This window comes from Drosophila teissieri, chromosome 3L (assembly GCF_016746235.2).
Source record: "Drosophila teissieri strain GT53w chromosome 3L, Prin_Dtei_1.1, whole genome shotgun sequence".
NCBI lineage: Eukaryota > Metazoa > Arthropoda > Insecta > Diptera > Drosophilidae > Drosophila > Drosophila teissieri.
Window position 1 is genome coordinate 7,869,615 of NC_053031.1, and position 22,032 is coordinate 7,891,646.

The 22,032-nt window shown below is 44.8% G+C and overlaps 3 protein-coding genes across 3 annotated transcripts; 2 read left to right on the top strand and 1 right to left on the bottom strand.

Annotated features, from left to right (window-relative positions):
• The first annotated feature begins 339 nt into the window (after nucleotides 1–339).
• On the top strand, nucleotides 340–16,151 carry LOC122615668 (titin). The gene is made up of 7 exons (XM_043790714.1): nucleotides 340–435; nucleotides 4,582–4,753; nucleotides 5,373–5,504; nucleotides 11,393–14,551; nucleotides 14,606–15,399; nucleotides 15,461–16,010; nucleotides 16,081–16,151. Exons 1-7 carry the CDS (start codon nucleotides 340–342, stop codon nucleotides 16,149–16,151), a joined length of 4,974 nt encoding a protein of 1,657 aa, XP_043646649.1.
• Nucleotides 16,152–17,308: 1,157 nt separating this feature from the next.
• Nucleotides 17,309–18,131, top strand: LOC122615671 (serine protease 1). Its single transcript, XM_043790716.1, has one exon. The coding sequence runs from the start codon at nucleotides 17,309–17,311 to the stop codon at nucleotides 18,089–18,091; it is 783 nt and encodes a 260-aa protein (XP_043646651.1). The 3' UTR covers nucleotides 18,092–18,131.
• A 548-nt stretch (nucleotides 18,132–18,679) lies between these two features.
• Nucleotides 18,680–19,507, bottom strand: LOC122615669 (serine protease 1). The gene has a single exon (XM_043790715.1). The coding sequence runs from the start codon at nucleotides 19,503–19,505 to the stop codon at nucleotides 18,711–18,713; it is 795 nt and encodes a 264-aa protein (XP_043646650.1). The 5' UTR covers nucleotides 19,506–19,507; the 3' UTR covers nucleotides 18,680–18,710.
• Nucleotides 19,508–22,032: the final 2,525 nt, after the last annotated feature.

Sequence of the window (22,032 nt, forward strand, 5' to 3'; positions counted from 1 at the left end):
TTTTTCTTTTTTTGTTGCTTGTTAGTGGGGCGCATTTCCTTTACCCCAAATGAAAAAAAAATAGAAAGAAATGAAGGAGAAGAAACCTTTTCGTTCCGTTTTTGACCCTCAAAGTTCAGAGTTTAAGTCAAGCCTCCCCTCACCAAACTGACTCCTTTCCACAGCGAAAAACATATATTTACGACTGCAACAAGAGGAATACCAGCTACAGGAAAATAACCCATGAAAAGCGGCCGATAAATCGAAAAAACAAAAAGAAAACACACAAAAGGAGGGAAAAGCGAGAAAAGCCTTCCCAGGGAGATCCAAAGCAGCTTCTTTGGAGATTCAGAAGCGGCAATGACGGCGACTGCGAGGCAGTCAGCAACATCGAGAAAGCAACCTGCGATCGCAATGCTCAATGGAAACGCTTTTACGGTTAAGCGGCTCTTAGCGGTAAGTCAACTCTTCTGAGGCCCAAAAAAAATAAAAAGAACTAACGACGAAACATCAAATTGCACTCCCCCATACAAAAGTCATCATTTGGGGCGTTGCCAATTCAAATTGCTCCACAAAAACCAGCCAAAGCGAATGTTTGTCACCCGGTCAGTGCCGAGGTCCATTGTTAAGCATTTTTTCGCTTTCTTAAACAAAAGATTCATTTTTTGGCACAATTTTCGGTTTTTTTTTCATCGCGTGGGCACTTCAATCGTGGGCCGCTGCTCCGCCAGATATTTTTTCTCCACCTCGTGTGGTAAAGAGCTGTGAAGTCGGCCATTGGGTCAAATTGTTGCTGATAGATGGATAGGCAGGCGTCGAAGATCATGATGATGTCGGTTCTGTTCGGTTGGGGGTCGCCACTTCACCGACTGAGTAATGTGGGCAAATTAATCTAATAAAAGGTGGGAGTCTTCGTCTTGCCTTTGCTCCACTGGACCAAACTTCATCCCAAAAAAAAAAAACGAAAAAGAAAACTCAAAGCCCAAGAGTGGGCATTAAGTTTAGTGAATTATTTGCTTCATAACATTTCATTGCCCGGCACTTAATCATTATTACTGCGGGAAGAGTCATTATGGGAGTGCTATGGGAACTAGTTTTTCTATTAATAAGCAATTCTATTGAATTTCCTGGCTATTTTCGGATTGCGGGAAGGTGCAGACGAAGTACAAAGGAAGTTCGCTGAGCTTGAAAGAAAGAAATCTAAAGATATAGATAAAGATTTTGCTATCTGTTAATTTATTAAAGTAATATTAAAGTTTCAAGATAAGCTAAGCTGACGTATTTTCTAATTTTGTTCATCTTTTTCTCCAACTAAATTAGAGTTTATATATTAAGATTTGTTAGGTAAAACCCTTTTGTAATTTGTTTGTTTTATCGTTGTTTGTAATATCGATTACTTTTTTTTACGTTTCTTTGTGACAATTACTTGATTAGGGATTGCTTATTTACTGGCACTTCCTTATAAAAGGTTCATTTCAATTTAATCCATGATTTGTAATTGAATAAGATTTTCCCATGCGCTGCACAATCTATTCATGGTGCTAAATCAATGGAATCTGTTTGGTAGAAAGCAATCGGCCAAGGGCTCCTCAACTGCAGCACTTGAGAGAAAATTTCCTTCCAGCACTTTTTTTCACTCCAGCCAAGACTAACAAACAATTTATCCGTTTCGATGTTGTTTGTTATTATGGTTCGCTGCTGCCCTCGGCCGGCCCATTCAACCCATTTCGAGCCAAGTGCATTAAGTCTTGGCCAGAAGAGCCAGAGGAGTCAGAAGAGCCAGAGAAGCCAGTAGATGGCCAGAAGGCCCAGTAGTAGTTGGCCAGAAAGCCGGAAAGCCAGAAAGAGCCGCTGCATCTGGGCGCTCCACCTGCATTCGGACCGGCCAAAGGTCACCAGACGGTCTGGCGCCCGACGATCATTAAAAGAGTACGAAAGTAATTTGTAAAACACGAAAACTTATCTACTCTTTTTTTTCGCTGCTGCTGCCGCTGAGGCGAGCTTTTCTTGCTGTTCTTTTACGATTCTAAATTACAATCACTGCAGAAACAAAAAATATATGCCACTGCAACGGGTCTTCATTAGCGCAGACTGGTCGTAAACCCAAAAAAAAGCAAATTCCACACAAAAAATAGGCAGCAAAATAAATAAGCCAAGTCAGTTCGCCGCATGTGATGAATGGGGTTTTGGCAGCTTGGACTTTAAAGACCGGACCTTTGGCCAGGGAGATAAATGGCCTGGCGGAGGATTACAAATGGCAAGGTGGACGTGGGTTGACGGTTATTAGCAGTTCGCCTGCGGATCTTTGTTTACGCGTTGCTCATTTGGGCAAGATGCCAATAACGGGGGCCAATAACGAAAGTATCTACCCCGAGTTATTGGGTCAAATCGAAACAAACACAGCCAATACTCGGCTATAATGGTCAACACATTCTCTTTATTCTATTTAGTGCCTCGTGCTCGAAAGCCTCTCGAAAGCGTAATTAAACAATTTCTTCTCTGTTTATTGACATTTTATCGATGCCGCCGAGCTTGAGTGGTTTCGTTTCTGGCTCTGCGGTTGTTTGTGATTCCAATTCCTATTCGGATACAGATACTTTTTCCCCATTTCGAGGTCTTGTTTGTATTGCTGCTCCCATTGAGCGATACTCCTCGGATTTTCAATGGGTCTTGTGGAGTGCTGCAAGTGTTGTTTTGATTAAAGCAGCAGCGAATGAGTGGCGAATTGATCTCGAGACTCGAGGAAAACACCTCTCAATGGGGATTATGTGGTGTAGTTTATTTATTTATTATTACTGCGGGAAACCACGGAGTAGTGTTAATGATTTTGTATTCAATAAACCCAATTTTATGATCATAAAAGTCAAATTAATGTTTGCTTTAATGAAAGCTATTGAAATGAGTGTTCATATAAATCTTATTGAAAATCAAAATAATTTGATATACAAGCATCATTTTATATATAAAAGCATAATTGATATACATATATAAATGTTGCATTTTTAATGCATCAGTATTTCTTTTTAGACCAATCACTGTGCGTTTGTCTAGAAAAAGAAACATTTAATGATCCACAAAATCACAGATTTCCTAGCAACAATTTCACATAACCATTTATCACAATTACGAATAGCTAACAAAGTTGCATTTCGCGAAACGATCCTAACTGTGATTATAATGTCTCAACTTGTACGAACTGCCAAGGAGTTGCGTGTCTGTGGAATTTGAATCCAAAACGAAGAGCTCTTACCAATTAAACGAAACCGAACCGGGGAATTCCCCTCTCGCGAAAGCATGGCTAACTTTATGTAATCATTGGATTTAATGTGTTAACAAATTTAAACAGAAAATCAGAACCAAAGGTGGGGGAGTTCGTGGTACCGTTTGGCGGTATGCAAAACCAAAAACCCAGAACGAGAACCCCTTGAAAGATACCCAGTTACCTAACTCGTACGAGTATCCGTATCTGTTTTGGTTTTGGTTTCGGTTAGGTAATGGCGGTCCCAGGGGCCGGGCTCGTAATTAATGGCGTGTGGCGCTCATTCGCGATGAGCAGAAAGTACATTGCACCCTGCGATGGCCACAAAATTCAGCTTATTTATTAGCCAGTTCTAACTGCAAAAAAAAAGAAATATAAAAAAAGAGGAGCAAGAATAGAGCCCAAAAACACACATGAGGTGTGGTAGTTGGCGGTGGGCACCCTTGTTTGTTTCTTTCCTACTTTGTGTTTTAGAATTATAGATCTTGGACTGTGCCACCACCCCACCTTCACGGATGGGCGTGGCACGGTGCTCAGGCAACTGTTAATTTTGTCTTACAACTCCGGCTGAAGTATCTCTGTAGCATCTGATATAACGTTAACTGTGTGTCTGCGTCACAACAAAAGCACAGCTCGCTGGTGCCGCAGATGCCGTAGATAGCAGATAGCACATAGCAGATACAAGATACTTTTACACACATCGCACTTCATTCATAAAGCGAAGAAGAGGAGAAATGTAAGAAAAAACCGCAGCTCGTATGATCTGCTACGATTAACTACGGATTTTACGGCTCTTTCGTCGGACATTTGGCCCACAGGTAATTGCGTGTAGTCGGGCAATTTGTTCGGCACTCCAAACCAGACTTGGTCAAGACTTGGTCATGCCGGCCAATTTGTTGGCTCATTTCGGATGATTTCGGTTTCGGATGGTGCTCCATGCCCGACTTAATCACGGTCTATGCAAAGCTGGGCACCTAATTGAAAGAATTAAGTGATGTAATAAATAACAGATCACAGATCTAAGGCGATTGCATAAAGTTCAGGTCGTTAAGTCGTTTCTGGCTACTCTGATTGCAGCTTCTTTTAAGAAGGTAATCATATGAACACGTTCGGCATTCCTTGGAAATTCGCAGGTGTTATGTGAGCTAACTGGGTCACTTGCAAATTACAGATCTTGCTAATCGTTAGTAAAATGAATTTAAGAGCATCTGATTTAACTGCATCTTTTTTAATGTCAGTTCAAATGGTAGAGATATATACTTCCATATCATCATCGCATCCTCATTACAGTTTATCTTAATCACTTGAACTAGACTAATCTCGAAATTGTGGATTCCTTTCAGCTGCTGATCATCTTCACAGTCGTGGACGCGAGTCGATCCCTGGAGCTGGGCGACAAGTGCCAGCATGACATGGACTGCACGGATTTCATCAAGGGCAGCAGCTGCTCCGCCCTCGGATACTGCGAGTGCGCCCCCTACTTCGTCCAGTTGGATTCCAAGCGCTGTTTGTCATGTAAGTAGGCAAAGTCAATCTTTGGCTAACCCCAAAGTGGGCGTACAGAATGTTTGTCGGGCAAACAATGGGGCGGAGATGTGTGTGTTTGTGTGTGTGTTTGTCCACAGAAGAACCGTTAGGTGCACTCTGCCCAAAGCGACTTTCTTTACACAGAGAAAACAATTCTAACGATTTCCTGACTCAAAATTAGTAATGCAAATCGTGTGAGATGTCTGGAATGCATGATGATCAAGTCGTATTCTAAGAACTCCGTACTTCCTAGCTAAAAATGAAGCGTTTTCATGGAACGTATTAAGATTGGTTTTAGTAGCACACTAAAACAAAACAATCTCTTTAGGCATATGCCATAGGTTATTCCATAGGAATGCGCCAAATAACTTGAAATGATGAGGCGTTTAAACATAATTTAAAGTTTTTATGTCTATGGTTATTCCATAGATATGCGACCAATAACTTGGAATTTTCTCCCAAATGAGGCGTTTAAACATAATTTCAAGTTTTCATGTCTTCTGCAGCATCATTATATATTACCAATAAACGCTTCCATCGTTTGGGTATAGTAAAACTAGACTTTCGAGGATTTTTAATGATATTTCTGTGTGTTTCTGGTTTGCAGCCCAACTCCTTGGCGGCGACTGCCAGCTGAGCGAGCAGTGCTCCATGAAGGTGGCCAATAGCAGTTGTCTGGAGGGGGCATGCCGCTGCGTCGAGGGATTCCTGCAGTTCCGCAAGCACACCTGTCTGGGACGTAAGTATCAGCCGACTGCTGGCCAGCTATTGTGGCCCTAATCCCCACCAGATTGCCCGGGACCCGGGACTACTTACTCACATACCATACCACATAGATAATATAATTAACTGTTTGGCATGCGGTCTTTTGGTGTATTGCAATAAACGGACAGCCGGGCAGCCGACTAATAATCCCCATCTCTGATTGCTTATCATTTCTCGTATGCCCCATGGAATGTCACGCAATGCCCAGCATATAGTACTTATACGAGTATATACATATAGCATGGGTTATACACTCCCATTTCCTATTTCTTGGCACTTGACACTGGCAATTAACACGGCCATAACACTGAAAACGGCTGTGTAACAATAACAATAACAATAACGATGAAAATACCCCCGACCAAACAAGACAATCGTGTCACTAATTATACGCATAATTGGTTAATCTTCCAAGAACTGGCCAACAGCCTGGTGGAAACCCAGACACCACCAACCACCACCAACTGCAGATCGTTGAACGTGAAAAGCCTTAAACGTTAAATGTAAAATGTAAATGTAAATGTTTGACTTCGATCTTTCTTAGCCAAGTGTTCGGGTTTCTGTTTGCGCACTGCGATGTGTTAAAGATACATTTTCAGATTCTTGGCCCCGGTCCAAGATGCAACTGAAATCGCCTAGGGCTCTGGGCAACGAAAATAAGCAAGTGATTCATATGACACACTTGGGAATAAATCATTGGGATGTGACTCATCTAGTCACTAACGCATGAGGAAGGACAGAAAGTCAAGTTGCTATCAAATTTATGGAGAAAAGATTAATGAGGTTTAGAGCAATGCTATTTTCTTTGAGATACTATCGTTAAAAGTTTTAGTTACTGTTGGATTATTTATTTTTAATTGTTTCCTAGGTTTGATAAACCCATTCCTTTTATAACTTTAGTTCAATTTTATCACTTCTTTAAGTTCTGATTCAGCCTTCAGGTTCATTAAAGAACATTATTTTCTTTGAAAAGTCTGTAGCTTTAGTTTAGTAACTTTGTCCTAGTGATTTAATAAAAACAGTGACTGCGAATAAAAGCGCAATAATAATGATCGTAGGGACTGGGAACTGCAGCCATCCCTGCACTGATTGCAATCTAGTTTAAATGCGGTTCACTTCCTTTTGGCACATTGGCGCCAAGTGGCGTTAATCTGATTAGAATGTTGACTAGAATCGAGAGGCCATATGGCGGGGTTATCCCCTTTCCCCTCTCTTACCCTCCTCCCCTACACCACAGCATACACCTTTTGAGTTTGAACACGCCAAAAGCAGAGCAATGAGGCACGATCGTGGACCTGGAGGCACTGCATCTGGCGCAGTTCGTGTCATTGCCATTCACCTGATGTTGCAGAGTAACTTCTGAACCCCCCTCTCTGGCTGCTGACTTAATTATATAGCATACGAACTCTACATAAATACTTTTAAATGTGGAGAAGGGGGCGTGGCAGGACAGCTGGTAGAGAGTGGTCTTGGTATTTAATTAAGCGTAATTTTAATGACAAGGAATGAAGTTGGTCAGTTGTGTGTAGAATGAGCTAAAGGTACACGGAAATATATATGGAGGATATCTATCATAAGTTCTTATAAGTGTCTTACTTTTAAGATAAATACCAAGAAGTATCTTTTTTTGGAGATATAACAAATTACCTCGGGTTAACTCAGCAGTTTAAACCAGAACTTATTGAGATCGGCATAAGTTGGCGATAAAGACTAATGGCATATTTGCCTCTCTCAATTGTTCGTGTGTAGCGGGGAACTTGTGGCAAGTGCAAGAGGTGGCAAGCCAGTCATTTATGAGATACTTTCACCAAAAAACAATAAAAGAAAGAGGAGGCCGGAGAATTCGAGAGAGATAGAGAGGAGTGAACCTTTCACCAGAGACATCCTGCCAGGGCAGCCTTTCTGCCTCTTAAAAGCCAAGAGTTCCCCCTTTGATTTGTATCTTTGGCTACTTTACATGGCTAATTGCCTCGACTCGTAATTAAATTGCACTGATTAGCCGCCAATGCAAAAAAAAAAGAAAAGAAAGTTCAGGAAAGTCCAATTAGTTCTCAGCTGGAAAGAGATGGAGAAAAAATCTATATATATATATCTTGAGAGGAAGACAACTTATCGGTGGAATTCCCGGAGAAAGAGAAGCCAGAAACTTTTGTATGCAGTTGACAAAAATGCTGCCACATTTGGGATTGGCCATTCACTTCATCCCATCGCCATTCCGCTCAGCCGTCGGGTCAAGTGAAGCAAGTGGTGTGCCAGATTTTGTTTGCTTGTCAGGCTTTCCATTTAGCCACTTGTTCCAGTTTCCCATGCACCTTAACCCATCCAATGGGCCCAAGCCCATTCCGGGATTGGCTCATTCGGTTACCCGTTTTTGTGTTTGGTAGCCAGCCGCTCTTAACGAGCCACTACCATCCAACATCCAACATCCACCATCCACCATCCACCATGCACTATACACCACCAACAATGAGCCACTTCCTCCATCTGCATCTCCATCTCCTCCGATCTTTATGAGTTATATATGCACATATGACAACTCCCCCTTCGCATCCCCGGATGGCTCTTTAGTCTACTCTACTCTACTCTACTCTCCCCGTTTCTCGGGCAGCAACAAGAAGTATGCCAAATATATATAGAATGGCATGGTATAGTAAGGCATAAGTAGCATATGCAGTGTGCGGCAAACAGATAATGAACAGATAGTCCAGACACACGGCCAAACAACGGAGGCTGCGACTGTCAGCCAGATCGAGATCTTCTGCATACAAAGTTGCAGGAAAAGTGAACCACTCTGACGTAGTGGATCAGCAGGTGCACTGCAAAAAAAAGAGGAAAATCAGTTGGATATTTCCAAGAGTTTCAGTTTTCTGTGGAAAGAGTTCATACTAAAAAACACAAATATCCTACAAGCTGAGCTTTTATTTTGATTGAATGTAAAAGCCTTGCAAGAATGGTAAAAACCATTTAGGCCATATATTTGTTTGCACGTTCTTAAACGCCTCTTTTAAAGAAATGATGAGAACTGGTTTAACGTAAAGTTCTGTTTTCCGATCCAAAGGTATTCAAGATGTTTTTGTGCCAGCATTTATGGCATTCCCGACACTCATTATATAAGGCATAGGAAATCTCCTAGTCACTCTCCCCAGCCACTCGGCTCACTTTCTTCCTGCCTCAACACCTTCGCCACACCAAAACAGGGAAAATACTTTCCATTGCGACACCTAGCACCCAAAAAAATAGTTAAAATAGAAAGAAAGAAACCACCAAAAGCAAAAGCCACCGAAAAATTCCATTTCATTTCGCATGACCCACAAAAGCAGCCAGTCAAACTGTGTTAATTTGCGGCTGGAAACAAAAAGACAGAGAAATACGAAACAATCTTTCTTGAATGGCCATTTCAAACTAAATTGCGCCAAATGCCAAATTGCATGCAAATTATGTGGAACACTCGACTTCCGTAAGAAGACAATAATAATAGCCAAATACAAAAAAACTTCATATTTATCAGTACCATTCATTTCCACCCAAATGCAAATCGCTGCTATTAATTAAAACATCTATTTTGTTTTTGAGACCCCCCTTTCGGTTTTATTTTTCGCTTTTTGCGTGGCAATTGCAATTGGCGATTGCGCCTAATGAAAGTCGACAGCATAAATAGACTTATTATAGCCGCAGGAATGCCGCTTCAGATTGAGATACATTTGTATCTCAGTATCTGTGCGTGCCAGGCGGTTGACACAGTTTTTTCAATTCCGGCCACCGGCGGCGACTCAAGCCAAACACAATAACGCCGAGGAAGCAGCGATTTAGCTTATGCTGATTTCGATGGAAATTATTGTTTATGATGCCTAGCTTCCCCGTCGTGCCCAACGGCTCTTGTGGATCTCGCAGATCTCGAAGATCCCAGATCCATTGGCCAATTTTCACACGCGTCGTGGAGATCTCGCAGTGCGGCTTCAGCCGTAATCGAAGTGGGTTAGGTTAGCAGTGGCAGTCGTGCAGCGATTCGCATGCATGCAACCTGTCACACCAGCTGCCCCAAAAAGGGGCGGGGCCAGCGCTAAGTGGCCGTGGCCGTGGCCATGGCATTGGCCCCCCAGCCTATCGATCATCGTTTTTGGTGGCCAGATCAGAGGCGTCGCCTCCTGCCCAAGATGGAACAATGCGGCTGCACATGGGAAAATCTACACATCGCAAATGTTGTGCCACTTTGCAAATGTATTTATATCTTTTCATATTTTTATTCATTCAATTATGAATTTCTCAGCGCAAAGTAATGTCACATCTAATTACTAGATACTTGACAGCTCAATAGATAAAAGGCGGTAGCTGTTTTTTTCCGTGTGCGACCGCTTCTAATGCTGTTATATAAAAGTGAAAGATGGGGCCAACAGCTTGGGGTCTGCAGTAAAAACCCCCTTTGGATTCCTCCAGCTCTCCGTTTGATTCCATATTGGTGTCAAACTGCGGCAAGACACGTTTGAGTTACTCGCATTTGGAATGGCAATGGCAGTGGCAGTGGCAGTAGAAATGGCAGAGCGCAGATCTCAGAGCACAGTGTCAGTGTCAGGCGGTGCATTCGTTAAGTATACGCCACGCTGGCCGTATGCCTTATATGCGCCTTGGAGCCACCGCTCTCAACCGGTTCCCCAATGGCCAATGCCAATGCCAAAGCCAAAGCCAAAGTCAGAGCCTTTTGTGAGTTTGCCGACAAATGTCGGATTTTGTGTGGCCGAAATTCCCGCGAGTAATCGTAAAGGGTATAGCGATTTATGATTTTGCTCGGATTCCCATCGAATTGAATGGCCAGCTGGGGGATAGTGGAAATGAAAATGGAAATGGATCTCCTTGGCCAGACACTGCCCAAAGGGCAACTGCAGGTGGCTGTAGTTTTGGCCAGTGAAATGGTAAATGGCATGTCGTCAGTTGCTAGTTGCAAGTTGCTAGCTGCGAGTTGCTAGTTGCAAGTTGCTAGCTGGCAAGCCAAAAACGAAACAAGTGAAAACAAGTTGGAGCGGCAGGCCGGAAAGTGGGTCAGAGCTGAGATTCCAGCGGAGGACAGTGGCAGACACGCAGGTGGCTCAGTTGGCTCAGTCTTCGCAGTCTTCGCAGTCTTCATCGGTGCAGCCAAGAGTCGCCGTCTCTTTTTAGCCAGCTATCGGCGAGTGGAATGCTGATGAGCAACGGTAATGGGAATGGGCGACGTCACCGACGTTTCAGCGTCAGCGTCATCTTCTGGTTCCCATCTGATCCCCTTCTTAGTCAGTAGTGCAGAGAAAGAAAATATGCTTACTAGATCGGTTTTATTATTTCAAAATCTCAGTGCCAATCTCATTATATACATATGCATTCATTAATTTAACACTGTTAGCTTGGGGAACATGTAGGTCCATTCTTCGAAATATTATTTAACAGCGAAGCATTTATTTAGATAGGTTATTTCATTTTTCAATCAACCATCTATTATCTGGGTTATGAAGTATGTTTTTTTTTACTCTGCACCAATCTTGGCCCTCTTTGCACTTCTCTTTCGGCCATGCGTTGCAGTTGCAGTTGACTTTATTGACGGTTATTAGGCTTGTCGAAGGCGGGCTAATGTTTTGATGTTGGTCTTGTTCTTGTGGCGGCTGCAGCTCCTCCTTGTTCTGGTGTGGCTGTTCATGATGATGATGATGAGATTTTAATATGCATTTGGTGCTTGGAGTTCGGTTTACGGTTAGCTTAATAACATATCCCATCCCATCCATTCATCCTCCTTTAACAAAAACCCCACACACATGCAACACATTCAGAGCAGAGCAGAAATATATTCAAGAATCTGATGAGAACTTTTCGCGACCGATCTTTATCCCCCATCCGCAGCTGCCCATCCTGGTGCCGTTTGCTACAGCCACGCCCACTGTCAAATGTTCGACACCCGCACCCACTGTGACTTCCTCATCCCGAATCTCTTCGGACGCTGCCAGTGCACAAGTCCCGCCAAAATGGTGGGTGGTCTCTGTGTGGCCCCAGCGGCGGATCAGGAGGATCAGACTCAGGAACAGGCCATCCAGAAGGTGGAGCAGCCAGCCAGCAGTACCACTACCACTACCACTAGCACGACGACAACGACAACCACTCCTAGGCCCACAACTAGAACCACGAGAAGAACAACGACGACAACAACCACGACCACCACTCCAGCACCAACAACAAGAGGAACAACAACGACCACCAGCACAACGACCACGACAACTGCTGCTCCCATTCTCCTAGAAGATGAACTGCCGGCCAGCGTGGAGGAGCAATCGCTGGAGGAAGACGATGGTGAGACCACCAAGCTGAGACCCGAGGTCGTTGAGGTTGATAATGGTGAGAAATTGGAGGCTGTGGACATGGCCCATGAGGAAACCGAACTGACACAGCAGCAGAATCAATTGGAGGAGCAGCAGCATCAGGAGGAGGAACAGAAACATCAAGAGGAGGAACAACACAGGGTTGAGCAGCAGCAAACCGAAGTGGAGGAGCAGCAGCATCAGCAGGTCATAGCCCAACCAAGCGACACAGAGCTGCCACAATTATCCCAAGATGCAACCACTGGAGTCCAACAGCTGCTCACACCCGCCGATGTGCCAACCGAGGATGCCATTAATGCGGAGCAGGAGACCGAGGCCGGACCCACCGAGGATTACCCATACAAGATCGATGAGGAGTATACGGAGGAGCACAATGACAAGCCAGAAGCTCCAGAAGCTCCAGAGCTGACAGTGGATCAACCTGAGCACGAAGAGACCCCTGTGGCACCCGAAATCGTGCCCATCGAAGCGGATGAGGAGGCTGCTGAGGCCTCGGGCGGTGAAGAGATTGCCTCATCGCCCATCGACGATACCATGAAATTCGATTATGAAACCTCAGTGGATGAAGCTGAGCCAGCCAAGCCTGAAGATGAGAAGGAGCCAGAGGTGGTACACCAGGCCATTAAGGAGGAGGTGGTGCCCATCGATACCGAGAGCGAGACTGATGCAGACACTAGCACCGAGCCCCAGATCCAGACGCAGCTGCTGCAGGAGGATGGGGAGCCAGAGACATCCCAGACTGTGGCCGATGAAGAACTGATCCCGGTTAATGAAGCCGAAATCGAAAGTGTGACGAAGGCAGCCGACGTGGCTGACGAGAAACCAGAGGAGGAAGAGACACCTGAGGATCTGGCTTCTGGAGATCATGAGCTGGATGTTGCTGTGGCCAGCCACGACGATGAGGTGGAGCCGCCCAAGCAGGAGGAGCCAACAGAAGCGTTGAAGATCGAACAGCCAGCCCAGGTGGAGAGTGAAAGCCCAGTCGTCGACGAGGTGGGAAAACCAGAGGAGCCACACACCGAAGTGGAAATAGAAAAAGAAATAGAAGAAACGCCAGCGACCGAAGCCGCAGAAGTGGAGCTGCCGGCCACAGAAGCCAAACCAGATGTGGAATCCGAGATCGATCAGGTGGAACAAAGCGCCGACATCAAGCCGACAAGTGGCGAAGATGATTTAAATGAAGCCAATCAATTAAATCAAGACCAAGTCACCGAACCAGCCGCTCTGGAGCTAGAGGAGATCGAAGAAAAAGAGCCCGAGCAGGTGGTGGAAATCCATCAAGATGCAGATGAAGCCACAACGGAGAAACCCGATCATGATCACGACCAGGAGGAGGCGGAGGCAATCACCGAAGCGGAGCACGAACAATTGACATACCCAACAAATGATGATGAATTGGCGCCAGTGGAAATAGAACCAGAGCTAACCACAGAGGAACCAGAAGTCGCCGAGAATACCACCGAGCTCCTCGAGCAACAGCAGCAACAGCAGCAGCAGCAGCAGGATGAGGAGGAGATTGAAGAGGCGGCACTTGGACATGGGGAGGAGCAGCAGGTGGAGCCCGAGGAAAATGCAAATGCAATTAAGACGCCCGAAGTGTCGGAAGCAATTGCAGAGCCCCAGGCGGATCTGGAAACCCCATCAGCCACCGAGAAAGAGATCGAACCACAGACAGCCGACCATGTCGAGGAGGAGCCAGTGGCGATAACCGAGCGTATTCAAGTGCCAGAGCCAAAGCCAGAGGCAGAGCCCAAGCCCGAGCCAGAAATTGAGCCCACTAATGACGAGGTGTCGCAGGTGGATGCGGATCAGGCCGAGCCAGAGCTGCCAATTAAGAGCGATACCGACATCTCGGAGGAAGCCACCGAGGAACCTGCTCAGACGGAGGCTGCACCCGAGGTGGAAACGGAAACCGAGGCCAGTGAAAGTGCTCAGACATCTCCAGAGATAAGCGTGGAGCAAGATGAAGTGGAGATCGAAAAAAACGAGAATGACAACATCATCCAGGGAGCCGAACCCACTGAAGAAGAGGAACACATCCCGGAACCACAACATATGCCACAAGAGGAGGCATCGCCAGTGCCAGAGGAAACCGCAGCTGTTCCCGAGGAGCAGGAGCTGGCCAAGCCAGATGTAGACTACACCAGTGTGGAGCATTTACAGGAACTTTCCCAGCCCGAGGAAACTACAGCTGCCATTGAGGCGGAAGAATTCGACTCTCGCGAGTCCACTCTGGCTCCAGAGGCACCAGAGGCTCCAGAGGAACCAGAGACACCAGAAGCTCCAGAGACACCTATTGCCATTGTGAGCGAGGAACACGATCCCGAACATGATCCTCAGAACTTCCACGAGAGCGAGAGCATTGCCGATATCCTTAGCGACCTCATGTTGGAAGGCGACAGCACTGTGCCCCCTGTTCCATTTGGCCAACAACCCGCCCAAACGGTTCCCATGGTGGAGGCAAACTCGGAGAACGAGGAGGAGCACGCACATGAGGCCGTTTCGGATCTCCAGGCTGAAGCCGATGAGACCCTGGATCATGCCGAGCAAGTGCAACCGGCTGGAGAACCAGAAACTGCCATCCCCGAACTGTTTGCTGAGGCAGCTAAGGATGAGGAGGATGTCCCAGCTTTCGCGGAAGCTGATGAAGTGAAAACAGAACCACCAAGTGCTCTAGAGGAGGAACATCCCATGCCCAGTGAAGAGGAGCACACGCCCGTGGAAGAGGAGCACCAGGAACATCCCATTCCCAGTGAAGAGGAGCACACGCCCGTGGAAGAGGAGCACCAGGACCAAGAAGCGGAGCACCAGCAGGATCAAGACGAACAGCAGCAGGATGAAGCGGAAGCCCCAAAGGAAGAGGAAGCCCTTAAGGAAGTTGAAACCGAAAGCCTGCCTGAAGAAGCCACCACTGAAAAGATTCAGGAGCCCGAGCTCGAACCCGAGGAAGAACACACCCTGTCGCCCGAGGAACTGCCCTTCGATCTAACAGATCACTCCGTGCCGAACCGCTTCAATGAGCTGGAATCCGAGAGTCTCATTCTGGAAGCCACCACCAGCATCGACGGTCTGCAGGAGCTGGACAACAACCATATTGAGGAGGAGGAGGAGCCCGCCGCTCACGCCATCCCACATGAGGAGGCCACGCCCAATCCTGCTGACATTGTGGAGATCACCACCCAGACCATGTTGGGCCTGGCCAGCCGTGTGACCCTAATGGAGCCAGCCGCTCCCGTGGTGACCACGCTGATGCCCCTGATGACCGCCGATGAACCCACTCCGGAACCCGTTGCTCCGGCCGCCATTCCTCCCGCATCTCTGCCTGTCATCAAACCCGGTACGGAGTTGCGCAAGCGCGTGGATTTGGGTCTGGAGGCAGTTTCCCTGGGATTGGCCTGCAGCAGCGATCGTCAGTGCCAGTTGGCTGATCCCCACACCGTGTGCAATGGACGAGGAGTCTGCGATTGCGCTGCCGGAGATGAGGGAACGCAGTGCAGCGCCGAGAGAACCGGATGCAGTCCGGGAACCTTCCAGGTGAGTCATTACGCAGGAATATAATTCAATTATAAATATTAATTGTAAATTCCCCATCCAGTGCCGCTCGAGTGGCGTGTGCATCTCGTGGTTCTTTGTGTGCGACGGCCGCGCCGACTGCAATGACGCCTCCGACGAGGAGTGCACCCACAATGCCCGCCGCAACCAGACCTGCCCCACGGAATCGTTCCGCTGCCAGCTTAGCGGTCGCTGCATCTCGCGTGCTGCGCTGTGCGATGGCCGGCGCCAGTGTCCACATGGCGAGGACGAGATGGGCTGCGATGGCAGCCTGAAGGGCGGCAACGCCTGTCCACCGCACACCTTCCGCTGCGGCAGCGGCGAGTGCCTGCCGGAGTACGAGTACTGCAATGCGATCGTGTCCTGCAAGGACGGCAGCGACGAGCCGCCGCATCTCTGTGGCTCCCGCGCCCTACCCAACCTCTTCATGCGCCTCATCGAGGCGGGCGGTCTGCTCGGCGGGGGGCGGCGGGAGGCTGACGCCTACTGCCCGCACCGCTGCAGCAACGGACTGTGCCGCTCCACCGCCATCGTCTGCTCCGGACGGGATGGCTGCGGCGATGGCACCGACGAGCAAACCTGCGCCGTCTGCCGTAAGTAGCCAAATGGAACCCTTGGCCCCATTTTTACCTTTTATTAATGCATTTTTCATTCATATTTCAGGTTGTCCCGCCCCGACTGCTGCCAGTCTGCCCGCATTCTTGGCCCGGCAACGCCCCATGCCGCTGTGGTAGGATACTGCACCACCTGCCGCACCTGCACCACCCAACCAATCTGCACTCCAACCACTTGCGGTCAGCATTGTCATCAACTGATTGAGTCGCTGTCTTCCGAACCCCTCAACTCTATCGCTTTACCCAACCATATTCGAAACGATTTTTGACTAGCATTTAAGTGGATATTTACAAATTATTTATTTATTTATTATGACCTTAGCTGCGCCCTTGCCACGCCCAATTGCCACCTTGCTATCAAAGGGGCTCATCCCGATCCCCTTTGAGCCAGTGATGTTTGTCAATTGAGCCACTGGGCACAACCCTAATCCACATATAACACCACACGCCACAAAAGACACACCACCACCACCACCCACACTTCGCCCCCATTTCGACTATTTATTCTACTCATCTAAACCATCGAAACTATTTATTTATACCCACAAACAGACACTGAACAACACTCGAAATGGATTCTTCATTTAGCTTAGTTTTATGCAATTTTCTAATTTATTTAAATTATTGGCCAGGCAAACCAGTAACGCAAAAAACATAACAAAAACCATGAAATGATGCATTTTTATCGATTAATATTTTGTAAATAAGAGTAAACGTGTTCGATGTACATGATAAACGACAATGCCTATAAAGAAAGACACACATAGGGTATCCAACATAACACAATCCGATCATATCCCCTATATAGTTTATTATATGTATGTACGTACGTGTGGGAGACACTCACACACTTTTCTCAAAGTCAAGACGCATCACAGTAAAACTAAAAAAGAAACAATAATAAAAAATATATTTTTAGAAAACTATTGAAAAATAAAACAACTTGTTTTCATTTGGAGCTTGTTTTTGGGATGAACGACAATTTAATATTTAACAATTTGATGTTACAAATAAATTAACTAAAGTAGGAAGTCTATTTCTACTTGGGCTCTACTTCCATAAAATTCCCTAATCAATTGTCATATAGTTATGACGATGACTTAGAATTTCAAACAATGATTCCACGTACATGGCAAAAAGGTACCGCGATAATTGGGCATTGATTTAGGACAGCTCTCTACACGTAATATCAGTCAATTATCATTTGAAAATTTTTGCGCAGGCTGCAGCTATAAAAACCGCGTCGAAACTCCAGCAGACCAAGTTGTTTCTGCAACATGAAGGTGTTCCTAACTATTCTGGCTTTGGCCGTGGCCTCCGCCTCGGCGTACGAGAGCGTCGTCCACCCCAAGGATCTGCCCAAGGTGGCCAAGATCGAGGGTCGCATCACCAACGGCTACCCGGCGGAGGAGGGCAAGGCCCCCTACACCGTGGGTCTGGGCTTCAGCGGCGGATGGTGGTGCGGTGGCTCCATCATCGCCAACGACTGGGTCCTCACCGCCGAGCACTGCATCGGAGGTGACTCCGTGACTGTCTACTTTGGTGCCACCTGGCGCACCAACGCCCAGTTCACCCACTGGGTTGGCAGCGGCAACTTCATCACCCACGGATCTGCTGACATCGCCCTCATCCGCATCCCCCACGTGGACTTCTGGCACATGGTGAACAAGGTGGAGCTGCCCAGCTACAACGACCGCTACAACGACTACAACGAGTGGTGGGCTGTTGCCTGCGGCTGGGGAGGCACCTACGACGGCAGCCCCCTGCCCGACTACATGCAGTGCGTCGATCTCCAGATCATCCACAACTCCGAGTGCGCCAGCTACTACGGAACCGGCACCGTCGGCGACAACATCATCTGCGTCCGCGTGGTCGATGGCAAGGGCACCTGCGGAGGCGACTCCGGCGGTCCTCTGGTCACCCACGACGGCAGCAAGCTTGTGGGAGTCACCAACTGGGTGTCTGGAGCCGGTTGCCAGGCTGGCCACCCCGCTGGCTTCCAGCGTGTGACCTACCACCTGGACTGGATCCGCGACCACACCGGCATCGCTTACTACTAAGCAACGATTTTCGATTGAATAAAAATATTTGAAGAGCAAACTTGAATTACTTTATAACTATATGGTGAATTGGTCCATGAATTCAAATGGTCTAACAATGAAATTATTAAGTATTGAAAGTACTAAGTATTTAAAAAAGTAAGTATGTAAGTAAGAAGGTATTTCAATCCTGAACAGTTTAAAATCCAATCAAGCACTTACACACCCTTTATAATACAAACCATTTCTAAAATTGTTGATCACTTTTATATACATAATTGCTAATAAATATTTTTTAAATTTGCTAGATATTGGACGGGTTGCCAAATTGAAACGCAAATAGATCAAAGAAGCAGTCTTTGTCTAAAAAAAATAAATACAAAATATAATTTAGAAGACAATATCCTAAGAATTCTCTAGTACTTCTATAAATTCTATAGAATCACATTATAGCTTATGATGAAATATGAACGGCTCTACTCTAGGTAAAACATGTTTCATGTTTGCTTTAAACCCTTCGTATACCCTGTAAAACTGGTATTTCTACATATATAATTTTAAAGTTATATCCTGTATTGTTGGAGCATGATAAAAACCAAATTTGCGCTTCAGGAAGTTTTATTTAATCGGATATAGTCGTTTAGTAGTAAGCAATGCCGGTGTGGTCGCGGATCCAGTCCAGGTGGTAGGTCACACGCTGGAAGCCAGCAGGAGCACCCGACTGGCAGCCGGCGGAGGAACCGAAGTTGGTGACTCCCACAAGCTTGGTGCCGTCATGGGTGACCAGGGGACCACCGGAGTCGCCACCGCAGGTAGACTTGCCGTCGGGAGTCCTCACGCAGATGATGTTGTCGCCGACGGTGCTGGTTCCGTAGTATCCGGAGCACTCGGAGTTGTGGATGATCTGGAGATCGACGCACTGCATGTAGTCGGGCAGGGGGCTGCCGTCGTAGGTGCCTCCCCAGCCGCAGGCCACAGCCCACCACTCGTTGTAGTCGTTGTAGCGGTCGTTGTAGCTGGGCAGCTCCACCTTGTTCACCATGTGCCAGAAGTCCACGTGGGGGATGCGGATGAGGGCGATATCGGCGGATCCGTGCTTGATAAAGTTGCCGTTGCCAACCCAGTGGGTGAACTGGGCGTTGGTGCGCCAGGTGGCACCGAAGTAGACAGTCACGGAATCAGCATCTCCGATGCAGTGCTCGGCGGTGAGGACCCAATCGTTGGCGATGATGGAACCACCGCACCACCAGCCGCCACTGAAGCCCAGACCCACGGTGTAGGGAGCCTTGCCCTCCTCCGCCGGGTAGCCGTTGGTGATGCGACCCTGCATGTCCTTGGTGTGGACCGGGGTCATTTTCTGGGTGGCAGAACGGGGCATGGCGGCGCCAGAGGCCGAGGCCACAGCCAAAGCCAGGATAGCAATGAATACTTTCATGTTGATGAAAACGCTTGAACTGTTCCGAGTGCCCGAGGAGTATTTATACCTGAATCGTATCTGGCTAGGTGGTGGGTCATATAAAATGGCCATTCCGATAAGGTATATTAGTAATCTATATATTTAAAAGTCCAACTTGGCTATAAGTACTAATGAACCGAGCCAAGTGCAGTGTTCAATGAAAGCCAATAAGATAACAAAGCCGTGAGTCTGCCATTCATTGTAAACTTTAATCACAGCAAAACCATGGCCCATATGAAATCGTTATCTATATGAATTATGAATATGAATTAATTGTCTTTGTCATCGGTAATATAAATTTAATGCACATTATTTTCAATGCAATCATTGTATGCAATAATGCAATTATTTCTTTTAATTTACGATTCCGTGGCCATCTTATCTGAACATTTAAAGACGGGCAACATTGATTAGATTTAAATATTTACAATGTTTTTCGGATGTGAATATAAAAGAAGTTCAAAGTGTTTTTCCCATTGAGAAGTTCATAGATTATTACTTATCATTAGCTTTATATGACACTTGTAAATATTCGTGAAACTCTCAGTAGCTTAAGTGATTGCAATTATAGAAGATTAGATACTATTTTGACTATAATTCTTTGCTTTATTTATATAGATAAGTTAAGGATTACTGATTCAGGTTAAAGTGATATAACTATATATTAGTTAATTAGTTTTATTATTATTATTTATATATTTTTTAATTACGAACTCAACAAGATATGACATTCCATATTTGGACCAATACTTCGAATATTCTGATCAAAATACTGATATTTAAATCGCAAAAAAACAGAAATCAATTTTCGGCCAAAATCCAAGTCATCATCAAAAATTGGAAAAAACTTGACAAAAAATAGATTTTTTTGGTAAACACAGTTCGATTGGAAATTTAATTACGAATTCAACGAGATATGACATTCCATATTTGGACCAATATTTCGAATGTTCTGATCAAAATACTGATATTTAAATCGCAAAAAAACAGAAATCAATTTTCGGCCAAAATCCAAAAGTCATCATCAAAAATTGGAAAAAACTTGACAAAAAATAGATTTTTTTGGTAAACACAGTTCGATTGGAAATTTAATTACGAATTCAACGAGATATGACATCCCATATTTGGACCAATGTTTCGAATTTTCTGATCAAAATACTCATATTTAAATCGGAAAAAAACAAAAAATTAATTTTCGGCCAAAATCCAAAAGTCATCATCAAAAATTGGAAAAAAATTGACAAAAAAATCAATTTTTTTTGGTAAACACAGTTTGATTGGAAATTTAATTACGAATTCAACGAGATATGACATTCCATATTTGGACCAATATTTCGAATGTTCTGATAAAAATACTGATATTTAAATTGCAAAAAAACAGAAAATCAATTTTCGGCCAAAATCCAAAAATCATCATCAAAAATTGGAAAAAATTTGACAAAAAAATCAATTTTTTTTGGTAAACACAGTTCGATTGGAAATTTAATTACGAATTCAACGAGATATGACATTCCATATTTGGACCAATATTTCGAATGTTCTGATCAAAATACTGATATTTAAATCGCAAAAAAACAGAAAATCAATTTTCGGCCAAAATCCAAAAATCATCATCAAAAATTGGAAAAAATTTGACAAAAAAATAGATTTTTTTTGGTAAACACAGTTCGATTGGAAATTTAATTACGAATTCAGCGAGATATGACATTCCATATTTGGACCAATATTTCGAATGTTCTGATCAAAATACTGATATTTAAATCGCAAAAAAACAGAAAATCAATTTTCGGACAAAACCCAGGAATCATCATCAAAAATTGGAAAAAACTTGACAAAAAATCAATTTTTTTTGGTAAACACAGTTCGATTGGAAATTTAATTACGAATTCAACGAGATATGACATTCCATATTTGGACCAATATTTCGAATGTTCTGATAAAAATACTGATATTTAAATCGCAAAATAACAGAAAATCAATTTTCGGACAAAATCCAAAAATCATCATCAAAAATTGGAAAAAATTTGACAAAAAAATAGATTTTTTTTGGTAAACACAGTTCGATTGGAAATTTAATTACGAATTCAGCGAGATATGACATTCCATATTTGGACCAATATTTCGAATGTTCTGATCAAAATACTGATATTTAAATCGCAAAAAAACAGAAAATCAATTTTCGGACAAAACCCAGGAATCATCATCAAAAATTGGACAAAACTTGACAAAAAAATAAATTTTTTTTGGTAAACACAGTTTGATTGGAAATTTAATTACAAATTCAACGAGATATGACATTCCATATTTGGACCAATATTTCGAATGTTCTGATAAAAATACTGATATTTAAATCGCAAAAAAACAGAAAATCAATTTTCGGCCAAAATCCAAAAATCATCATCAAAAATTGGAAAAAATTTGACAAAAAAATCAATTTTTTTTGGTAAACACAGTTCGATTGCAAATTTAATTACGAATTCAACGAGATATGACATTCCATATTTGG